At 34.2% G+C, this 23,455-nt stretch overlaps 1 protein-coding gene, 1 long non-coding RNA gene and 1 pseudogene across 5 annotated transcripts in view; all 3 read left to right on the forward strand.

Annotated features, from left to right (window-relative positions):
* Window positions 1-6,430: 6,430 nt before the first annotated feature.
* LOC132107865 (uncharacterized) lies at window positions 6,431-10,034 on the forward strand. Its single transcript, XR_009424366.1, has 7 exons — window positions 6,431-7,310; window positions 7,530-7,627; window positions 7,716-7,923; window positions 8,570-8,680; window positions 8,809-8,897; window positions 9,035-9,191; window positions 9,457-10,034. It is a non-coding gene; the product is annotated as an uncharacterized LOC132107865 (long non-coding RNA).
* Window positions 10,035-13,920: 3,886 nt separating this feature from the next.
* On the forward strand, window positions 13,921-16,436 carry LOC132107598 (galectin-5-like; annotated as a pseudogene).
* Window positions 16,437-17,910: 1,474 nt separating this feature from the next.
* Window positions 17,911-23,455, forward strand: part of nf1a (neurofibromin 1a) — a 67,103-nt gene continuing 61,558 nt past the window's right edge. For 3 of the 4 annotated variants that reach the window (XM_059514176.1, XM_059514177.1, XM_059514178.1), the window contains exon 1: window positions 17,911-18,210. In XM_059514176.1, coding sequence (XP_059370159.1) covers window positions 18,151-18,210 — 60 coding nt within the window. In that variant the 5' untranslated portion in view covers window positions 17,911-18,150. The remainder of the gene's footprint in view (window positions 18,211-23,455) is intronic. The other variant, XM_059514179.1, reaches the window with a different exon arrangement.

Here is a 23,455-nt window from a genome sequence, read left to right on the forward strand (position 1 = left end):
AATTTATTCTTATTTAAGACCTTTTAAAAATAAATTATTACGGTGATTGCAAGCAATCTACCCGTTAGAACACACCAAGAGCTAAATTCAGATGTTTCTGAACTGTTTAAAGTAATAACATGATATATTCGCGGCAGCCAACTGCCCGCGAGCTCGCGATGTATTCTCTGAACACTTGAAGTCCACATAGAAAATTTACAGCCTTTCACATTAAAACACTGCAGCGAAACAGCACAAAACAATTAGAAGAATATATTATACACATGAAAATGCGTGTTTATATGTGCTTGTGAGATTTTCTCTGTCAGGCTGAACGTCGCATCAATCGTCACAACATGGTAAAGTCATTTATATATATTTTTAAGAGCTTCTTAAAAATAAATATTAATGCACACAATCCACTCATTAGAACACAACAAGAGCTAAATCCAGGTGTTTGTTGAGCCGTGCAAAACGAAATTTTATTTGACATCGAGGGAAAAAAGACACATGACAGCCGCGTTTCGGGGCGAGATCGGATAAATAAATACACATTTCATTCACACTGCCAAGCTAAACCAACATATGTTATTATTACCGGATCGGATCTCATTAATACATTATGTCTCTGGCCAAAGAACTGAGAGAAAGACGAGAGAGAAATGAGCGCTTCATCAGCAGCCCATTTGACAGCGTGATAGCCTACAGCTTTATGAAAAAAAGTCACGACAGCCTTTTAAATTAAAACAGTGCAGCGAATCAACACAAAACAATTAGAAGAATATATTATAGAGATAAAAATCAGTGCTTGTGTGTCTTAGGTGAAAATAACATCCATCTCCCCAGCTTCAGATGACAGTGATTCTGGCTTTTCGTCCGTAGATCGGACAAATCAACTACACGATTATTTCAAAATTCATAATAGCTTGGCGAATATAAACGAAAACAGCCACGTGAACATAAACTGTTGAGAAATAAGTTGAAAATGGGTATTAATGCTGGATTTAATATTAAAACCTCTTTACTTGCAAACATCGCCGACGGCCACAGTTTATTATTGTTTCACTTTCACAGCACGTTAAACATCACTCTCTTACTTGATCTGGACAAACTGTGCATCAATTGAAAGTTTAAAGACTCAAGCTTCGATATTTGACCAATGTTTTGAAAAAACATTGTTGCAGTGACAGTTATTTAGTAATTTATGTCAGGAGTGCAAAATAATAAATCCTATTATGCCACATTTTGAATAGAAATTCACCACTCATTCATATTCAGTCACGTCAGCAGCAGTTTATTTGTGTTCACATAGACTCACTGAACAGCGTCAATAAGGATTTATAGACCAAAAATGCATATCCGCGGAGATATATGGATATATTTACTGATGTTTACTTCATATTTCTTCAGACAGAATCGTAATTTATATTCATTTTCCAATGATTTACGCGATCTGATGATAAACAGCCTCTCCCAGCGACCTGTGCGTGTTTGCAGTGCTGTGAGCTAGAGGTGGGCAGATCGATACTAATATCGATAATATCGATACCAACGTGAAAATATCGATACTTAAGTTTCAGTTTCTCTCGTTTTGCGACCTGGCCGTGCTTGTCAAAATGCTGCTGCTGTCACAGATTACGATAGTAAAACTTGGTATGAGATTTTCTTGAGATCTGGGGCGTTTTTATATAAAAAAATCGAAAATGTACATCGGAAATGCTAACTTGTGCAGCGATGAAAAAGGCTACAAATAGCATATTTTTACAATAGTAAATGACCAAATTCCACCCCTGATCGCTAAATGAAGTTATTACAAAAACTCGATCGGGGTTTAAAGTGAGTTTTTAGTAAAAGTGTACTAATAATTTAATAAATTGTCTGATGTAGCTTGATGCTAACGTTAGCTCTAATGCTAATAATAGCAGGTGCATTTGTTCATAATGCATTTCTGTCACAATAATTTTTATAGTAAGACTTTTGATAAATAAGGGCTAAATGCATACTGAGACTAAGTGAGATAGCAGTTTAGTGGATTGTAAAGCTTGAAATAACCACAACAAAGGCTGATAAAGGTGTAATAAAAGCAAAATAATAATGATAAAAGAATAATGCGGATAATGTGTCATACCTGGCGGAGGTTCGAAAGACCCATTTGGTGAGAACAATATAATCATTAAATGGGGAGTTTTTAAAGCCAACACACATACAGAGAGCACAGGAATGTTAACGTGAGATCTTACAGAGATGACAAGTGCCATAAATCAATCTGATTAGCGTTCTCTAAAAACACACATGACATGGCCTTAGAAAATATTGCATAAAATTCACAGTTTTACAGATTAGATCATGAAATTTTCATATGAAGCTTTGGTAGACTTGTGGCTTTAGCTACACTGTGTTGCTAAACTCATATCCTACATCAACAATTTTTTAAATACATTTAAAAAATATGTTTTTAATATTTTTATTTTTGTTTTTATGTTTGAGCTTATATATCTCTATTATCATAACAATCTGAGTCTGATTCCTGAACAGTAAACTTTGAAGTGTCAGCTTTGTGGACAAATGTTGATTATGTATCTAGTCAGAAAGAATCATGAGCAAAAACATTTTTATTTTGGGTATGTCATTTCTGTCTCCATGCCAAAAATGGGGGGTGACTTGTAAGGGGAGACTGCATTTACCAGCTGCTTTTAGTAAATTAGATTTTAATGGGAAATGAAGGCCACATTGCTTATGTTGTCCACACGATGGCGCCACAGGATAAATACTAAATACTTCAAGATATATTCAGAGACAAAGCAGTTGGTAAATGAAATCACTTTAATATTCAAATCGAGTATCATGATCAACTTCCAATTTATTTCTCAACAGTTTATGTTCAATAGCCAATTCTGTCGAAGCTATTGTCATAGCCTAGGCTTTTTATTAGAACAGAAGACAGCAAGGGTCCATAGAAAATTGCTTGGTGAATAGAAACAAAAACAACCATGTGAACTTAAACCTTTGATATATAAATCGGAAGTTGATAATGATACCGGATTTGAATATTAAAGTAACTTTATTTATCAGCGGAGCACAGGATTCTGCCTTAGTTTCACTTTTAAATCGGTTTAAAATACAAGTGAATACATAAATTGCCTCTTTTCAAGTAAATTATGAGTCCTTCTGTGAGTACTATTAAACGCACAATATGAAAATAGATAACTAATATAGTGTCCCCTCTTTAATTTTTCAGTAATGTGTGATAACTTGAGAAATATGTTGTTGAATGCGTCCAGAGTGCTCTGATTGGTCGCAAACAGTGTCACACAAAGGCAAGTGGGGACAGATCTGCATGAATTCAGAAGGAATGACTTGTTGTGGCATATTATGGCAAGCCGTTTTAGCATTCCTTCCTTTAAAATAACTAGTAGGCATATCTATTTTAATTTATTATATGGCTTCATGTACTTTTTTCCTAGAAAAACTGAAAGAATAAAAGCGACTGATACATTCATACATCTTATTACCTCAGTGTAGCCTTCTTAATTGATCCTGGCTCACAGTCTGCACTGGACAGGAGAATGCTTCACTTCATAAGAGCAAAGGCAATCAAACTGACTTGGTCAGAAAGTGATTCATTAAAATGTATATTTTTTTTGTTCTTCACTTTCATTAAATATTCAAATAAATAAATAGATAAATAAATAGATAAAATAAAGTAAATAAATATATAAAATAAACATTTCCTGGTGCTTTTTTATGTTGAGGCAATGCTGTTAGCTTTGGCAGTATCAAATAAAGTGAAAAAATGTCAGAAAGCAGGAACCAAATGAAACAAAAGATCAAATGGTAAGATAATGTAAAGGCCTTTTCCTTTCTATAACGGTCTGATGTGCATGATAGGTGCTGTGCATTGTGCCAGCACTCTCTGGTGGTGAAAAAGAAAATCATGAACTTCAGTGTGGTAAAAAAAAAAAAAAATGCAAAAGATAGTCAATTGGACTAAATTATTATTATTATTATTATTATTATTATTATTTTGGAAATTAAATATTTTAAACTTACAATGCTGTAACATTGGAAAGAAAAAAGCCACCCTTCTGATACAAAATAAATATTTTCCACATATAAGCCTATTTAAATCTATTTTGTCCAAACAAAAGCCAATTATTCTGTAATTTTGGAAACTTGCTGTCTAAAAAAATGCACGCTGTTTCACACACAGTAATGTGTCTGAACACACAAAAACATTCAGCTGCCTTTATACACACACACACACACACACACACACACACACACACACATATATATATATATATATATATATATATTTACATTTGGATTCTTCTGCATAAAATAAATAAATAAAATAAAATGTAAAACCCCCATAGTGATATAATCTATGTCATTCAAATAGTCCTGTATTGTTCTATTTCAGTTAAGGTTTATGATACCCCCAAAATGAGACACTATATCAGGTATGTCAGTTATTTAGGTCAAATGTTTCTTGGGACTATAGCTGCATTTGACACATGTGATGGGTTTTATTGACTGATAAGATGTGCACATCTTTTTGTGCAGCTGCCAAAGGATGTGAGAGAAGATAGCAGGTGTTGGAGAGAGAGAGAGAGAGAGAGAGAGAGAGAGAGAGACATAAATGGAGATAATACACTCAACAGTGGTCTTTACCAACCATATCTTTATATTTTATTTGATCAATGCATCGAAACTTGTGTGAAATACAATAATGCCTGCATGGTAAATTATAAAAGCAAGTGATTTATTAAATATAGTGGATACAAAGAGTTATTGCCTTTTATATTAAAATTTTTAATGCTTTTTCTATTTCAATCAACAAATGCCAGTGTAAAATCATTTATGATAAATGATCATTTAGTTGAGACCAGTTTCAACCAATGGTATTTTTGAATAACCCTGCGAGTTAAGCGTTCTTACTGAGAAATACCATAAATGCACAAAGAAAGCTCCATCCACACACACAGTCACACAAACTCAGACAGCCAACTATTCTGGCATCCTGCTGTTTGGCTGATGTTTCCAGTAAGGCTTAAAATTATGCACATCACAGAGGAATTCAGCCCTGTCAACACCCCCAGTGTGAATCAGACAGATCAGATTAGAGGTGCCTAGTGCTGATTTATGGATCTATTATCCATTCTCAAGATTTGCAATTTTCTACTTGTAATGCACAATCAGAAGAGCTTAAATGGTCGTAATTGAATATGACACAATTAATACGGTATAGTGCTTTCTCACTTTTGACTTGCGTGAAGAATAAAAAAAGGTTTTCCAACACTGACTTCAGGGAAATGGGTAAAGTAAAAGCTCTAGGAGTGTTTATCATCACCCAGCTGCTGTCCTGTGTTTAACATAATGATTATTTTGGTTTTATTGGATATGGAGGAAACTGCAGATGTTCTCAAAAGATGAAAGGCAGCAGTGAAACAGTCAGCAGTTCAAACGTTAGCTTCCATATATATATATATATATATTTTTTTTTTTTTTCTGTGAACTGTCCCTTTAGGAGTAAAAGTTTGTTTGTGACATCATCTTACTGTTCTGTGTAATTCAGTTCAAAATCCTCTCCAGTAAAGAGCATTATGATGTGTTTATGAATGGCCAACAAACACACACTTACAAGCATCGCTTTACTAAACTGGACGACATCAATGTCTTATGAAGTTTATGGACAGCTGCAGCTGATTTTTGTGCACGTCTAACAAGGTGCAGGGTCCACAAATAAATGTATGGTTAAAAATACACTTTCTGTTCATTTGGTTTGCAAAATTTAACGGGGCAAATATCTTATTCTGATGATAACATATACATGTCTAATACTTTTGCAATCTTTTGCACTTTGCTAAATATACATCTACATTTAAATCAAGATGGAAGTAGAAAACTACCTAAAAGCCTTTTCATCAGAAGTTCAATGTTATCTTTAAAGGTTACAAGTGCTACAAGTAATTTTTACAGACAGAGAGTGAAGAACAAAATATTTAAATATTTTAGTGCTGTTGACATTAGCAAGGGACTGGTTTCTGTTGAAGTTGTATTTAGATTGATCTCAAGGTGGCAGAATAAATCTGCTTAATTTTAATTATTTTATTCTAGATTAGCAGCTTAACAGCTATTTAATATTATTATATGAAAATGCAATAGGTGATATATTAAAACAGATTATTTGTTGCTTTCATTACACTTCATGACAGTTCAGCTTGTGATTCTTATTAAGTGGAGGTCATGTTTGGAAGTCTCTGAGAACCTGACACCTTTTACATTCACATTTAATCATTTAGCAGACGCTTTTATCCAAAGCGACTTACAAATGAGAACAATAGAAGCAGTCAGGTATACAAGTGCCATGACAAGTCTCAGTTAGTCTAGTACAGAACGCATAGACAGGTTATTTTATTTTAATTTTTTTTTTTTATAAATGAAAAGAAGGAAAAGTGCTAGTATTAGTTGGTTAAGTGCTGGCGAAAAAGATGAGTCTTTAGATGTTTCTTGAAAATGAGTAAAGACTCAAGAGGTCATTCCACAGGCTGGGCGCAATTTTTGTCTCTATGTTTTTCTGTGACCCTGCTGCTCCAATGAACATTTCTTAACCAGTGGCCACACCATAATTTTTTATGGTACAGTGATAGATCATCTTAAATATTAGAAGAGAATTCAGTCTTATGAATTCAGATTATTGAGGTGGTTTATTGCAGAGTATTGCAGCATGGTTACAGAAATGTTACTGGAATTTTAATGTTAGAAGAACGTTAGGGGATTATTCTCCTTATGCAGTTGCTCCATATCAAAGGGGGCACATTATTACCTTTTAAAAGGGTGACAGCTTTTGCAAATTTTTTCCTGAGGGTTTATTTTATCTGCTCTTATACAGGTTTGCATTTTATGGCAGATATTTCTAGGTAATTTCCAGTATAGGTATATCTATTAAAAAAGGACTGTTTATCTTAGATATTTGTGGCTCTTAGGCTCTCTTGTATCTCTTTGGTTATATTATCACTGTTACGCCAACAGTCTACATGTCTGTCTCTGGACTATAGTTATCTCCCCTTTATACTTGTTTGCATTTTACTGGTAGAAAATATTTCTAGGTAATTTTCAGGTAGCTATATCTACCTAGAATATTGTGTATAGCATTTGTATAATATATGGGCGGTCTTAAAATCACAGCTATATTAAGACGATTCATCTTGGTTTACCATCCTCGGTGCTCCAACCTTGGTCTTGAATACCCAGCTGAAGATTTGCATTGAGACTGCAGAAAAGAAAGAACTGGCAGAATGGCAGATTCTCCGATTTTTCACAAACCAGTACGTAACGTTTTTAATATAAGACTCTTAACTAAATACTTCACATCAGCATGTTCACATACCAGTAGTAATGAAGGTTTATGATTTTTATAATTTAGGTATGCAGCAATGTTTTGGGTGTTTTGTCAGATTGAGTCCTTTTATTATTTTATTTCCCTGATATTTATCATGGTTACAATGTGATATTGCATAAATATGCTTACTGTATTCACATCTCAGACACAGTCCGCAATTACTCAAGGGATTACAATCACAGGGGGCTTGAAGGAAGGGAAGACTATTGTCATAATTGGACGGATTTTGTCAAATGCTCACAAGTGAGTATTTCTTTATGTTCATCTCAAAGGACGAAATATTACCATGGACATTGCTTGTTTTGTATACAGTTTTCATTGTGTTCTCCAGATCATATATCAGCCTTAAGGATGGTACTCATCCCTCTGCTAAAACTGCTCTGTGCATTAGCCCACACTTTGAGGATGATCACCCACATATACTGTACAAGACCTTCCAAAACGATAGCTGGGACTCAGATCAACCCACTTCTAAGTCTCCTCTCCTCCAAGGCCAACTGTTCACCATCAAGATCCTTGTCACCGCACAGGCATATAAGGTATTTATTATTTAAAAGCCATTTATTTGGCTGTAAAATCACCCAAAATGACATTCAGTCAAGCTCCAAACATGACTGGCAGGTGAGATAGTGACTCCTCTTTCATTACTATGGTATGTCTTTTACCAATTTGCTGTTTTGTTTTTTCTTCACAATTGCTAGGACACCTTTCTCAATTTGGTCACTTTAATTCTATTTACCAAATTCCATCTTAGCAAAGCAGGAAATACAAAATGCATACAAAATGCATTAAAACTACAAAACACTTCACACGTGCTTTAAATCAACCAATTCTTCCATAAAACTGGCAAAAGCTGTCACTCACCAAACACACTTTTTCAATCTTAAACTAATGCACTTAAACACTAGCAAGAATTAGCATTATACAATTAGTATATTCAGTATTCACTGCAGTATGTTATGTACATGTTCACATTACTGTATACAAAACTATTTCTACATTGTGCCGTTTGTATAGATGTAACCGAAAGACATAAAAAAAAACAACTGTTAACTTTCTAGCCAAAAATTACAGGAAAAAAATCTTTATTTAGTACACTACTGTTCTGTTTCTGTAGGCTACTAGTTGAATGAAAAGAATGATTGATTTCCACTGTTTTGCTCATTATACAATGGCTCTCCACAGATAAGTGCCAACGGGGAAGAATTAATGGTCTATAATCACCGTATGCCATTCACTCAAATGAACATCATCTCAGTGGAGGGAATGGAGCTGGATTTCTTTGGCCATCTTTTGGTTAGAATAAAAATATGCTACCCCTATTAAGCATAAAGTTCAGCATTATTAAAATGTTATATACTTTCCTATATTTTACAGTTTCATAAAAATTATTTTTATGCTTTCATACTTTTTCCTGCAATCAGGTGGCATCGTACAAAAAAGAACTGATCAATGGATTAAAGCTTGAGACAGTCATTGTTATTCATTGAACTGTTAACTCTGACTGTAAAAGGTCTGAAAAATTCTTTCTTTCTGACATACATCACTAGCATTTTCTTTCTTTCTTTTTTTGTAAATGTACAGATAATATAAAAAAAACTGTTTATGTTTATGATAACATATCCACTCTTCTGTTACATTCTTCATTAGGATTGAGATTAATCTGCGCCACAGGTATGGGATTGCATTTCACTACCTGTGCCGTTTTGAGGAGAATGCAGTTGTTCGCAATACCTGGAAGAACGGGCAGTGGGAGGAAGAAGAAAAGAGTCAAGACATCCCTTTTAAAAATGGAGAGTTCTTTGAGGTAGGCTGGCACACTGACATGTAGATGCTTTTTCTGTTTAAATGGACAGAGTAATACAGTAATAGATTTTTGCACAGTTGAATGGACAAAAGATTATAACATAATTTTCACAAAAATTAGGCTTGCTAATGGGTTGTGAATGACACAAGGGCAAGTAAATGATGACAGAATTTACATTTTTGGGTGAACTGTCTCTTTAAGAGTATATGTTTGTTTGTGACATCAGTGCAAGCATCTTACTGTCAGTTTTATATGTGTGATTCAGATGAAAATCACCTGCAAAGCAGAGCAGTATGATGTGTCAGTAAACGGCCAGCAAGCACACACTTACAAGCATCGCTTTACTAATCTGGATGACATCGATGTTGTTGAAGTTTGTGGAGGTCTACAGTTGTTTTCTGTGGAAGTCAAGGATCCATAGGAAGTGCGTATTTAAAACTTCCACAAATAAGTTCATATGCTTAAAACATTTTTTTGTTGTTAATGGCTTTGAAATATTAAACTGCTGGTGATAACATATAATTTTTTTCTGCCACTATTTTAACTATTGTAAAATGTTAGGTGACACATGCAATGTCTCAGCTTCCAGACAGATATCACTAAAATAGGTGTCCTAGGAAATCCTGACTATGTTTGCAATAGAATGCTACCACACACCTTGTATCACAGCACTCTGTTCTGTATGCATAAAATAACCTTTGTCAAACTGAGCAGTGACCTATACAACATATAGTATTGTATGGAATGCTGTATCTCATAATGCATGCAACTGAACCTTTTAAAACATTTCAGTTTAATAAATACTATATTAGGAGTAATGTGTAGCTAATGTTTCAATGACTATTAAAACATTAGTGTAGTTTCCTTTTTTAATTACTTTTTAAAAACATTTTTATTATCTGTGAAGTTAGAAACAGCACCTTCTGTACCATCTCTTCCTCCTTTATTGCTGTGTTAAAAGAAAAATGGTTGCTTGACTGTCATGTTGTTTAATCATTGTATTCCCTTCCATGCAATTAAATAATTTAAATAACCAGAAAAAAAAAACATGTTCTTGGTGTGATGTTTAAGGGCAAGTGAACAATCTGGTAATTTATTTCATCATCAAAAACTGATCAGAGTTCCCATAAATATTATTTTCATATATTTGAGCTGCAATGCATATTCAGTAGATATAATTAGACAGAGAAATGCAGAACGTTATATTAAAATCTTGTTACTCCATAAAATAAATTATTTTTTTTTACTGAATTTTTACTTAATTGGTGGGGGCTAAGTCTTAATTTTTTTTTTTTTTTGCATTTTTTTTTTCTTTCAAAAACAAACATACATGATACTTAACATCAAACAGAACATAAACAGAAAAAAGGTAAATATACATAAAACAAAAATACGTCATGGACGATAAAAAAATTTAATTTTTCAAATAACATTTTTTTATAGCTTTGTTCAAGTCAAGTTCAAGGATGTTTCAAAATGCTATGATAACACATGCGCCCTCTAGTGACTATAAGTATGTTAACTAATACTGCTTTCCGTTGGCGTTGTGTTTAGATTGATCTCTAGGGGGCAGTAGAGGTCTGCTTTACTTTCTCATTAAAGTCTGCGGTCTTTCGTTGCAATAACATTTATCCGTCCAACATTACTACTACAGTATACTACTAAAGCACAATAAAGTTTCACTATTTAAGATAAATATTTCTGACTTTTATTCAAACAATTAAACAAAATAATTTAGTTTAACAGTTCAAAATAGTTTGCCAATTTTGTTAAAGAAAAAAGTAATCTGATTTTTGAAAATGAATTTACATTTTAATGTGTCGGTCAATTTATTAAGCTTACTTGTATGAAATATTTCATATTTAAATGTCAGAAAGATGATTTTATGGTTCATTGTAATTTTTTATAAAGAATACAAATAAGATTTGTTTAATTATTTCAAGAAAAAAAGATATAGAGTATAGGCTACTTAGGGTGAACATATTTAAGTTTTTCAAAAAGAGGACAGAGGGGGCGGGGCTTCACCTATACGTAGCAAGTTTTTTTTAATTATTATTATTTAATAATAAATAAAAAGAAAATAAGTAGAAAGAATAACACTCTTAATAAATAAAATTAGTTAGAATAGAATAGAATAGAATAGAATAGAATAGAATAGAATAGAAAAGAATAGAGAGTACAAATGTTAGACGGTCACATTTTTTTGTAATAAAAAAGGAGATACAATTAGATAGCATTAGAATATGGAGTGCTATTAGAGGGTCAAATGAAGATGAAATGGTTTTCAACCATTTCTTGAAAATTTTAAGGACTCAGCTTCTTGGATTGAGTTGGGCAGGTCATTCTACCAGGAGGGAACAGTTAATGTAGAAGTTCATGGAAGTTTTATCAGAATGCAAAATGTTTCAATACAAGCATTTCAGTCAATTGTAATTTATGCAATATTTCAAACCTTTAAACCAACTTGGGAAAACCAACCTATGGCAAGAGTCTAAAAGTAACCCAAATCTGTGAAAAAATAAACACGGACTTGGCATCCCTGCATCCAACACTGAAAAACAGTGCTTTTGAATTTACTTAATTTTAATGTGTACATCGATCCCACGTGATCAGAATGATTTCAAATGACATAATTTTCCACATTTTCTCAATGACTTATTGACTTGCGCTTGATACTGGTGATGTAGAACATGCATAAGCTGCACTTTGTTTACGAGCAGAGGAAAGCATGCGCATGTGTCGTGACTCGTGTAGTGACTTTTGGAAATCCAAAATATCTTAATTTGTTTTCTGAAGATCAACAAATGTCTTACAGTTTTGGAATGACATGAGGGTGAGTACGGTAATTAATTATATAATTTTCATTTTTGGGTGAACTATCCCTTTAAAGCCTTCAAGGACAATACCAACATCCTCTGGTTCATCAGAAGCATGTTGTTTGAGAATGTAAATCCCAACAGTGGTGTAAAATCTAAATCACTAAAAAAAAAATTTGAATTGAATTTTGAATTATTTCTGATGCTGAAGATTTATTTGAAATGACAACATTTATAATGCAACTGTATATTTTGAATTATGTATAATCTCAGGATTATCCTTGGCTGTAACTATCAGTCAGCATGTTCTTCTCAAGTTCCACCCTCAATACCACGACTGAGGTGCCCTTGAGCAAGGCATTGAACCCCCAACTGCTCCCCGGGCGCCGCAGCATAAATGGCTGCCCACTGCTCCGGGTGTGTGTTCACAGTGTGTGTGTGTGTGTGTGTTCACTGCTCTGTGTGTGTGCACTTTGGATGGGTTAAATGCAGAGCACGAATTCTGAGTATGGGTCACCATACTTGGCTGAATGTCACTTTCACTTTCACTTCACTTCACTTCTTTATCACTGTTATATCAACACCATTCAAATCTATTTTACTTGTAGCCTACTTGATTGTCTCTATTACTGTCTGCCTTTACCCTTGTTTGCATTTTACATTTCTGACAGACAGTATTCCAGGTAATCTCTAGGAAGGTATATCTATACAAAAAATATGTAAAACCTTAATAATAATTTATGGACAGGCTTTATATAACAGCTATATTTAGGCCACTCATCCCCATGTTTTGTCATTCTTGGTGCTCCAGCCTTGGTCTTGAACACCCAGCTAAAGATTTGCTTTACGACTGCAAAAAAGTAAGAAGTGACAGAATGGCAGTTTGTCAGCAACAGCCTTTTTGTGTTATTTTAAATATAGACTCTAAAATCCGGATTCATTTTATTATGTAGTTATACACATTGATATATAAACGGTGTGTGTGTGTGTAGTGCCTTGTGAAAGTATTCATACCCCTTCATTTTTTTCATATTAACTTTTATTCACATCAGTCTTTATTCTATACACCGTAATGTCAAAGAAATAAATAGATTTGTGACAACTTTAACTTGTGACAAGTTTATACAAAAAAAAAAAAAAATTAAATCAAGAGGCCAGTTTAAGGAAGAGTCCTGATTGTTTCAAACTTCTTCCATTAGGGATAATTGAGTTTTAATGCTTCCATGAACCTTCAGTACTGCAGATTTATTTTCTATGTGTGCCTTTCCAAATCATACCCATTCAACTGAATTTGCCACAGGTTAACATCTACAAGTTATATGCATGCTTCTGAGCTGCATTTCAAGTGTCCAAAAAAGGATAAGAATACTTATGCAATGTAATCATTTCAGTTTTTTTATCATTTGCGAAGTTGTTTCAAACCTGTTTTTTGCTTTGTAATTAATAGTGTATAGAGTGTGGATTGAGGTGGATATATATATATATATATATATATATATATATATATATATATATATATATATATATATATATATATATATATATATATATATATATATATATATATATATATATATATAAAGCAGTATAACATAAGGTAGTAACAACAAAATGTGAAAAAAAATGAAGGCACTGTAAGGCACTGTATATACATAAATGATGTAAAATGAATGGCTAATATATTTTGATAAATATTTCACATCACCATTTTCATAACAGAAATGCATAAATATGTTTACTGTATGCACATCCCCAACAAATGACAAATGAATCTTGATGTCTTTGTCTTATTTGAAGGAGAGGCAGCACTAGTTTTGAAAACATTTTCCATTCTGTGTTTCACAGATTTCATGTGAACCTTAAGTGTGGTTCTTCTGCTGAGGCTTATAATGCTCTGCACATAAACCAACGCTATGAAGATAAAAAAATCACAAATAGTGTACAACACCTACCAGAACCATAGCTGGGGCCCAGAAGAAAATCTGACTGTCCCATCCTCAGAGGACAACCATTCATTCTTCAGATCCTTGTCACCAAGGAGGCATACGAGGTAATACATACTCATCGTAAATAGTAGTTCGCCTTTACAGACATTCATTTATTTAGATGGTTTATGCCATGTCAACATAAAGATATTTTCATGACAACAACAGAGTAAAATCAGATTTTAAAAATAGATAAATATATATGTAAACTTATTGTTTTAAGGGGAAAAATCTCATTCAGAGCGATAATGAAAAATTGTAAATGAATAAGCATTTTCCCAACAAAACAGTTAACTCCAGAGCCATTAATGATGGGCAAAAGAAATTCTTCTGTACTGTTTTGCTTATTAACTCTCATAGATAAGTGCCAATGGGAAACACTTAATGGAATCTAAACATCGTATTCCATTCACTGGGGTGGACACCATATATGTGGAAGGAATGGTGGAGCTATATTTCCTTGGCTACCAGAATCCTGCAGTGAGAACAAAAATACACTACCACTAGTAAGCATATCATAATTCAGCATATTACACAACTTTATAAAAATCCTTTTAATGTAAACAGGTGGTCCCGTTAAAAACCCTGATCAATGGTGGACTACAGCCTGGCAAAGAGATTCTCATTTATGGATTTCCTACTGACTCTGAAAGGTTAGATACAAACCTTACGCACAAGAGATTAAAAAAAAATAAAACAAATATAGATAAACACATTTACATCTAATGTTTCTGAACATGCATACACTCACAGCTAAGAGTTTGGAATAATTATGTTTAAAATACATTTGTTAAAAATGAATACAATACATTTTTAACATTTTCAAATAGACATTTTTTATTTTAATTTTAGTAATATTTCACAATATTAATGTTTTTACTGTATTTTTGATCAAATAAATGCAGTCTTGCATTGCATTCCAAAATTGTGGCCCATCAAACATACAGTTTCTGTTTGTGATGATAACATATCCACTCTTCTGGTCTATTCTTTATTAGGGTAGAGTTCAATCTGCGCCACAGGTATGGCATTGCATTTCACTACCTGTCTCTTCTTGACCAGAATGTGGTTGTCTGCAACACCTATGAGAATGGAAAATGGGGGGCAGATGAAAAATCTGGAGGCGTGCCTTTTAATAAAGGTCAACTATTTCAGGTAGGCATATACTCACATCCTTATGGTATCTACTTTTCTATTAAAATGGTCAGTGTATGACAATAATAGAATTTCGCATTATTTTATGTTTGATCAAATTAAATCAAATGAATAGGCCACGAGACTTTGGATAATCTTTGGAACACAAAAGAAGCCAAAGATGGCCAAAAAAAAATTAACATTAAAAAAATATTACAGATAATCTTAATTTATGTTCCAAAAATGAATGAAAGGCTTAAGGGTTTGAAACAACAAAAGTGGAGAGTAAATGATGAAACTGTGTTAACTGTCCCTTTAAGAGTATTCCCTTTACAAACACCCGAGCTTACTGTCAGTTTTGTATGTGTGATTCAGGTCAAAATATCCTGCAATAGAGATCATTATGATGTGTTTGTGGATGGCTAGGAAACACACTACAAGCATCACTTTACTAAACTGGGGTGCGTTTCCCGAAAGCATAGTTGCTAAGTTAGAAACTTTGTCGGTTGCAATACAATTTCCCATTGCCAACCAACTAAGTTGCTAACAGGTTAGCAACTATGCTTTCGGGAAACGCACCCCTGGACGACATCGATGTCTTTGAAGATTATGGAAAGGTGCAGCTGATTTTTGTGCATGTCTAACAAGGAACCAGGTTGATAGGAAGTGCATATTTAATACTTCCAAAAATAAGTGAATCTGCTTAAAATACATTATCTGTTCATGGGTCTGAAAAATTCAACTGGTCAAATAGCTTCCTTAGGTGATAACATACACAGATAACTTTCTAACTACATATCTAATACTCTTGCACTTTGCTGAATATGTATTTATATATGAATGAAGGTGATAGTAGAAAACCGCTGCATTTCCATGAGAGGATCAATGTGACCTTTATTGAGAAATAAAAAGGTTCTGTAAGTGATTTTTCTCAGACGCAATTCAATGCCTAATTCCAAATACAGATAAAACACCTATGAAAAACCACAGTACATTAAGCCTATTTGTATACTGTATACAAATTGTCTATATGCATAACAGACAACCAACATTTGCCAAAATGAACAGATTGCACTGTGTGGAATACTGCATGCCATCATGCAGTGCGTTCAACTGGACCTAATATATTTCCAGCACATTTCCACACACAAATAGGCCTATATATACTCTCCAGAATATACTCTGTTTATCATGGAATAATGGGAACTGTTTTAATTACTAGGCCATTTACATGTTTAGTGCTGTTGATGTTAGCATTAGCAATAGTGTCAACAGCAAAAATCACTTACTGTACAACACCTTTACCATCTGCCTCTATATTGCTGAGCTGGCTGTTATATTGTGTAATGATTTTGTGTAATGATTATATATCCACTTCTATACAATTAAATAAACTATTTAAATAACCACAAAACAAGCTTGTGGTGTGAATTTTTTAAGAGCAAGTAAACAATCTATGAATTAATTTCAGAGTTTCGATTAGAAATTATTTTCAGTCAATAGAACATGCATATGTCTGAGGTGCAAGGGCCATTTAGCAAATAGAATTAGACAGAGAAAATGATATTAAAATCATGCAATCCCTTTAAGATGAATTGGTGTTTATTTTTGTTGTCATTATGTTTTGTGTAATAAAATAAAATACACAGCCTATATAAAAAAGATGAATTGGTTTTTACTGAATGAATTGGTGGGGCTTGAGTCTTATAAATAAATATGGCTGTAAGCAGCGATTAGGGTTCAAGAGCTTTAAGGAAACCAAGCAGATGTCAAAAAAGTCATTATGTATTATTTAGCAGTATTTGGACAATACCAGCAAAACTTGTGATGTCCTGACCCCTTGACGTCCAAATATAACTGTTCTTTTCCCCCCGCACCTTGTTGATTGTGTGAAGCTGCAAGCCAACCTAAATCAATGCTTTAATAGATCTTATAAATGTAGTAAATATATTGTTCAAAAGTCTGAACATTTCAAACGGGCATGATAACACATACGCCCTCTAGTGATTGAAAATAGGCTTACAATGCTAACTTTTGGCGTCGTGTTTAGATTGATCTCAAGGTGGCAGAAGAGGTCTGTTATACTTTTTCACAAACCATCGGCGGTCTTTCATTTACTGTAACATCTATCCATTCAGTAATACTATATTAAAACACAGTAAAGGCTCGGACTATTTTGGATAATTATTTCTGACTTCATTTTACACATTTTAAACTAAATCCTTTAACCATTTTAAATAGTCTGTCAATTTTGTTAAAGGAAAAAGTTATGTTTCTTGAAAATTAATTTACATTGTTGCTTATTGTATTTACTTGTTTGAAACGCTACATGTTTGATGTCTAAACTTCTCATTGTAATTCTTAATAAAGAATATGAAGAAGCTTTGTTATATTATGTCAAGAAAAACACACACGAATTAGTATTCATTTGTAGGTTTTATATAGCCTAGTTTATAAAGTTATACACGTTTTAATCAGAATGACCTGTATGAATAATCAACAAACCACAATAGTACTTTTATTTTGCTGAATATCATACATGATGCACATTTTAGGAATTTAAAATCGATTTGTTTATTAGTCAGTGCATAGTAGGCTAAATTAATTGACCAGGAACGCCTAACTCTAGATAACCAGATAAATAGATAGATAGATAGATAGATAGATAGACAGACAGACAGACAGACAGACAGACAGACAGACAGATAGATAGATACCCCATAAACACATTGTTATCTGTTCTTCAGTAGCATTTCTGCGCATGCGCAGCGCCCAGACTGAAGCCAGAGAGAGATGAGGATTCAAACTTCCGGTGGTGTGTCATGGCGGCGTGGTGGAGTATGCTTGAAGTGAAAAACTAAACCAAATCCCCTCCTCCCTCCGCCTCCTCCTCTGTTTTTCTCCTTGATTATTTTGCGGAGCGGTTTAGGGGGTATTTGGCGCATCCGGGGCGAATCGGGAGCTGGAATCGGGATCGCAAAAGTGATTGATAGGAGACATAGCGGCGCGCGCATCCGCCTGAGCATGGCGGCGCACAAGCCCGTGGAATGGGTCCAGGCCATCATTAATCGATTCGACGAACAGGTAAAGAAAACATCGGTGGGGAGATTTGACATTTGACACAAGGTCAAAAGAAGCAAGCGTGCAAACGATGCATATGCAAGCATACCCGTTGTTTATGAGGAAGATGCGAGGTTTGTGATTTTGTGCTTTGCATTGGCTAAAAACAATACGTGCAATTCTTTATTCAGGCCTGATGTGTTGCATTTGGCAACAAAAACCAAATATTGGGCAGTTCGGTCGTGATTGATTTGATGAATGTTCCGCTGAGTCGCTCGCGCGCACTGGCTAAATATAAACAAAAGGAATCAGACTCCCTCCGTGCTTGTTGACATACAGTTGCATAGCTGGAGCAGCCTTACAGGCACCTACAGTCCTGTGCATGCAATGTTTAAAAGATTTCAACAAAATAACCACGTTAGTGTATCAGTGCTCTGTGTTTTTGAAAGTTGTCTGAAACTTTAGGACGGTTTTGAATGCAAAATAACGCATCTTTTGGGCCTGAAGAGGGAATGACTGCACAGGGTTTCTGACAGGCGCCTGTCATAAGAAATGTTGTTGTTTGCAGATCAAAAAATGTGACACCTGAAGAAATTAATAGCAGTTTTGAAGGATTCCATTATAATGATGCACACAATCATGGTCTTATTAGTATTCTGATATATTAATGTACTATTGGAACAAATTATAGATCAATAAACGTAAACAAAAACATACAAGATAGCTAGGCATTTATGAGCCTTTTTAATGTTTCAATGTGCATGCATCTCTCAGACCCTGCTCTCATAGCCAAAGCACTTGTGTTTTTTCCCTGCCCAGGTAAAAAAGAAGTGTGCTTAGTAGTTATTAATGTGTACTTGTCGTGTAGTTCAAGTCTTAAAAGTATATTTTAAAAAGACTGTACACGTGATATAATATTAATGATGTGGAATGGAATAATTCTAATGGAATCTTGATGGTTCTTGACACACTTGTGTACTCTTTTAAAAAGTGCGCTTTGAAATCATGTAAAATGAAAAGTTTTACTTTAAAGTACATTTGAAATTGTTTTGGTGATCTTTTGTTGTGGTCAAACTATGGTTGACATACTAAAACACCTGCAAAGTGTCAATAATTGAAGTTTTTTATTCAGTATTAAATTTCAAATAAATTTCTATTAAACTAACTAAATCATTACAAATGTGTAATTAAAAAATAATTATGCAGGACATACAAGTTTCAATTGAATTTTAGTTTGCCAGTACACTTCAACCATATTTCAAAGGTAATGCAAGGAATTATGAAATTACATATAAAAATCTAAATAAGTTCTTCAAAGCACTCTTAAGTTTAACTAATGGCATTTAATATACATTTAAAGTATAATACATTTTAATTTGATTGCAGATAATGTGCAGTTTAGTGTCTGAAAACACTACATTGAGTTTGCATCTAAATATATTCTTTTAAAGTATATTATTTCTCTAAGTACTGTTTGGCTTTTTGTGCTGCAGATTAGGGGCTCATAACAGTTTAATGAAAGCGTGAAAAGGAGTTTAGGCAGTTTTATCTCTAAGCCGGTTTAGTACTTTTTAGATCAGAGAGCTTAAGGCACTTGTTTGGTGAAAGCATAATATAATATAAGGGACGCTACTTGCACTTGTGTGTTGCTCTGTATGTTCTCATGACTTGAATGACAGCTGCTTACCACAACTGCAATTACAAGCAGATCATAAGTTGCAGAATTCCTGAATGGAAACTACCGGATAAGACTGGATCGATTGTTTGAGCTGATCGCCAGTGATGTGTGGCTTTTCTTGCTTGCAATAGGCAAGTTGTCAGTGGTGGTTATTGCCTTGTCAGCAGCTGTATGAACGCAGAGAGCACCTTGAAACAATAACCTCACAGATGCCATTGCATGGTCATGGAAAACTAATCTGTCCTCTCTCTGGAGAGAGTCAGGAATGAGAGGTTGATGATGCATTGTGTTTTACATAAATGTCGGCTCAAGAGATTTTAAAGAGCTTTTGCATGCATGAAGATAACACTTCATAGTTTTTTTTATTTGGATGATCTTTGGACTTAAGATAAACTTTATTGGTGTTGTTGGGTAGTTTCTGATCAGTTATTTTTGTCGTAAGAAGCTTAAAGGGAAAGCCAAATCCTGTGATTATTTACTTCCCTTCATGTCGTCCCAGACCTGTATGACTTGAATGAAAGTCACTGTGGCTCAATGTTGTTTGGATTCCAATGTACTTCAGAATGTTATCTTTTGTGTTCTACAGAAGAAAGAACGTCATGCATATTTAGAACAAAATGAGGTTGATAAATGATGGGAATATTTTCGCATTTAGGTTAATGATTATATCTAGGCATATTGTAGCAATATCCAGGAAAAAGGCTAAATGTTCATTTTTATCTGAAGTTTTGGAAGGACTCTTCCAACTGAGGTGACGGGTGGATGGTCATATTTTTCTTAAATGGTGGCCCATGAAAGTTTAATTAAACTGTAATCTTAAAGTTGATTTACATGAAAATATTTTTAATTGTCTTCATGTTTTCAGTTGACATATGTCCGTTCTCTGTAGCACACATGAGTATGGCCGGCTCTACCAAAGTGCTCATAAGGGAAGCGATTGGTCCCTGACCTTCCTGTAATTTTAAACCATTCCTGGGAAACAAAGTGCTCACTGTCCATCGGCATCCTGCATTAAAATGGATATCAACAGGGTTGGGCTGTGTGTTCTGTGTGTGTTTTATGAGTGTACAGACAGTGTGTGCGCCGGTTCTTCTCCGGTCTTGAGACTTTCATTTCCAGCCACGCGCTTTTCTCTTAGGGCCACACAGTGGTTGGCCGGAAAGAAGGAGGGAACCTCGGGGTTTCTCAGAGTCTTTCTGACATGCCGATGCACTGGCCATTGCAATTGTCAGGACTCGGAACAATTCAACCATGCAACCAGTAGTGACTTGGCTGCCTTGAACCACAAATATAGGTCTACTTACTTCGCTGAAGCAGATTATGAGCTAAGATTTGTTGAAAAATCTGATTTAAAAAAAGATTTAATATTTTTTTAGGCTAATTTGAGACATTTCCGAGTGATATTAAATGTACGGGGATTTGTCGATCTATGTGAAGTTGACCATTCAGGAGGTGAGGAAAACCACAGAAGCTTAAAAGGGAGATAGAACTTTTATTTACATTTTTATTTTTTATTAATGCTCAAAAACAGTTACATGACCATCAACAAATAAAAATGATAGACAATGACAATAAATAAATAAATGAAAAGGGGTGTTTAATAGCCCATTTACAAACTGATTTTATTATTATTATTTTTTTTTTTTGAGACTTCGTCTAGGCTACATATCATCAAAGATTGGAAAAAAGTTACAAACAAAGTTTTTAAAGCTTTTTTGTTCTTAGACAGTTGGATCAATGAAAAGTATTGCTCAAATTCTTTCATGAAAACAAAAGAGAGAGGTCTGGACTCACACTGAACTCTGTCAGAAACATTGAGTGTAAGCCTATAAATGCAGTGTGTACATGACAGGATCATCCGAGATGATATTTTACAGTGTCTTGTATCAATATTATGCAGTTGAGAAGAGATAGAGAGAGAAAGAGAACGATAATGTTTAATTTAAATGTAATACATAACGGCTATATGATATAATTTGATCAAAATAACTATTTTAATATATTTTAATGTAATTTATTCCTGTGATGACAGCTGATTTTTCAGCATCATTACTCCAGTCTTCAGTGTCATGTGATCCTTCAGAAATCATGATTTCTTATTATCAGCATTGAAAACAATAGAAAAATGTATCACTTTTATTCAGTTGAATGTATTACTGCTTAATAAAAATATTATATATATAATTTTTTTTTTTAACTTTTAAAGAGTATTATTTATAGTCAGATGTTATTTGGAGATGTTTTGATAACTTGTTTAAACTTTTGTCCGCTTTTTATTTCTTACTCTTAATTGAATAGAAAGTACAGGAGAGATTGGAAGTGATGGTGAGAAGTGGGGAGGACAGGATTGGAATATATTACAAGTCTGACTTAAACTTATTTTGGCAAAAAAGCACTACAGCTCAATATATTAGGGCAGTTTAATGGCATTCGTGAGTTGTTTGCAAGCTTCATAACTTCTTGAAGTCAAAGTTCTTTTGATCCAGGGAGGAGCCGTAGTACTCGGAAACAGTGAAGACCAATTCCTCATCAGGGAATGCTTAGAGGGGGAGAGGCCTCCACCCCCTCGCTCCACATACGCTTCATTAAGACGGCAAGGCCATGTGTGGTTTCAACACTCCCACTGCACAGACTTTAACTGCTTGTGTGTGTGTTGGAGAGAACAAGAGCAGATGTGCTGGCCCGCAGGAGTGCAGCACAGGGAGGAAGTCTGGAGAGCTGGAGGCACTTTGTTTTAACACCTAAAGTTTGAGCATTTAGACCCAGGATGGGTGGGTTGGTGCATTAAGTGATTGGATGTTCCCTCAGGGGTGGGTGTGTCAAATTTAAGACTGCTCGACCTCTCGCTCCACAGTCTGTGGGTCCCACATGTTACAAGCTGTTCTCCACCCAATTCTCTCAATAAAGCCATAACACAGGCTTTGAAAGCTAGGCCGCAGGAACCCAGCGTTCACACCTGTTAACCAGACCCAAGAGTTCTCTATCTTAACTTCCTTTGATACGACTGTAAATTGTTATTTTTGTGCTTTGGGTTACTTTTTTAATGACAATGGTTTGCTTACACTACAATTTTTTACTTTTATATAATTATTATTTAATTGAAATTAATTGAAAGTGTATTTGAAAACCAGGTGGTCAAGTAAAAAAAAAAAACACTACCATCCAAAAGTTTGGGGTCAGTAAGATACATTTTATGCCTTTATTCAGCAAGGACACATTAAGCATTGATAAAAAGTAGACATTTATATTGTCACAAAAGATTTGTATTTCAAATAAATGCTGTTCTTTTAAACTCACTATACAAAGTATCCAGGAACAAAAAAAAAATGGTTTCACAAAAGTACTAATTATCGCAACTGTTTTTAATGTTGTATTTGAAGGAATGTTTCTTGAGCAGCAAATCAACATATTAGAATGATTTCTGTAGGATCATGTGACACTGAAGACTTGTGAAGTAAATAAATGAAAATGTAAAATACATTAAAGGGTTAGTTCTCCCGAGAATGAAAATTCGTCCATCTTCTACTCACCCCCGAAGGATCCTAGGTGTATGTGACTTTCCTCTTTCAGATTAATCAGATCGATGTTAAA

The sequence above is a fragment of the Carassius carassius genome, chromosome 28, assembly GCF_963082965.1.
Source record: "Carassius carassius chromosome 28, fCarCar2.1, whole genome shotgun sequence".
NCBI lineage: Eukaryota > Metazoa > Chordata > Actinopteri > Cypriniformes > Cyprinidae > Carassius > Carassius carassius.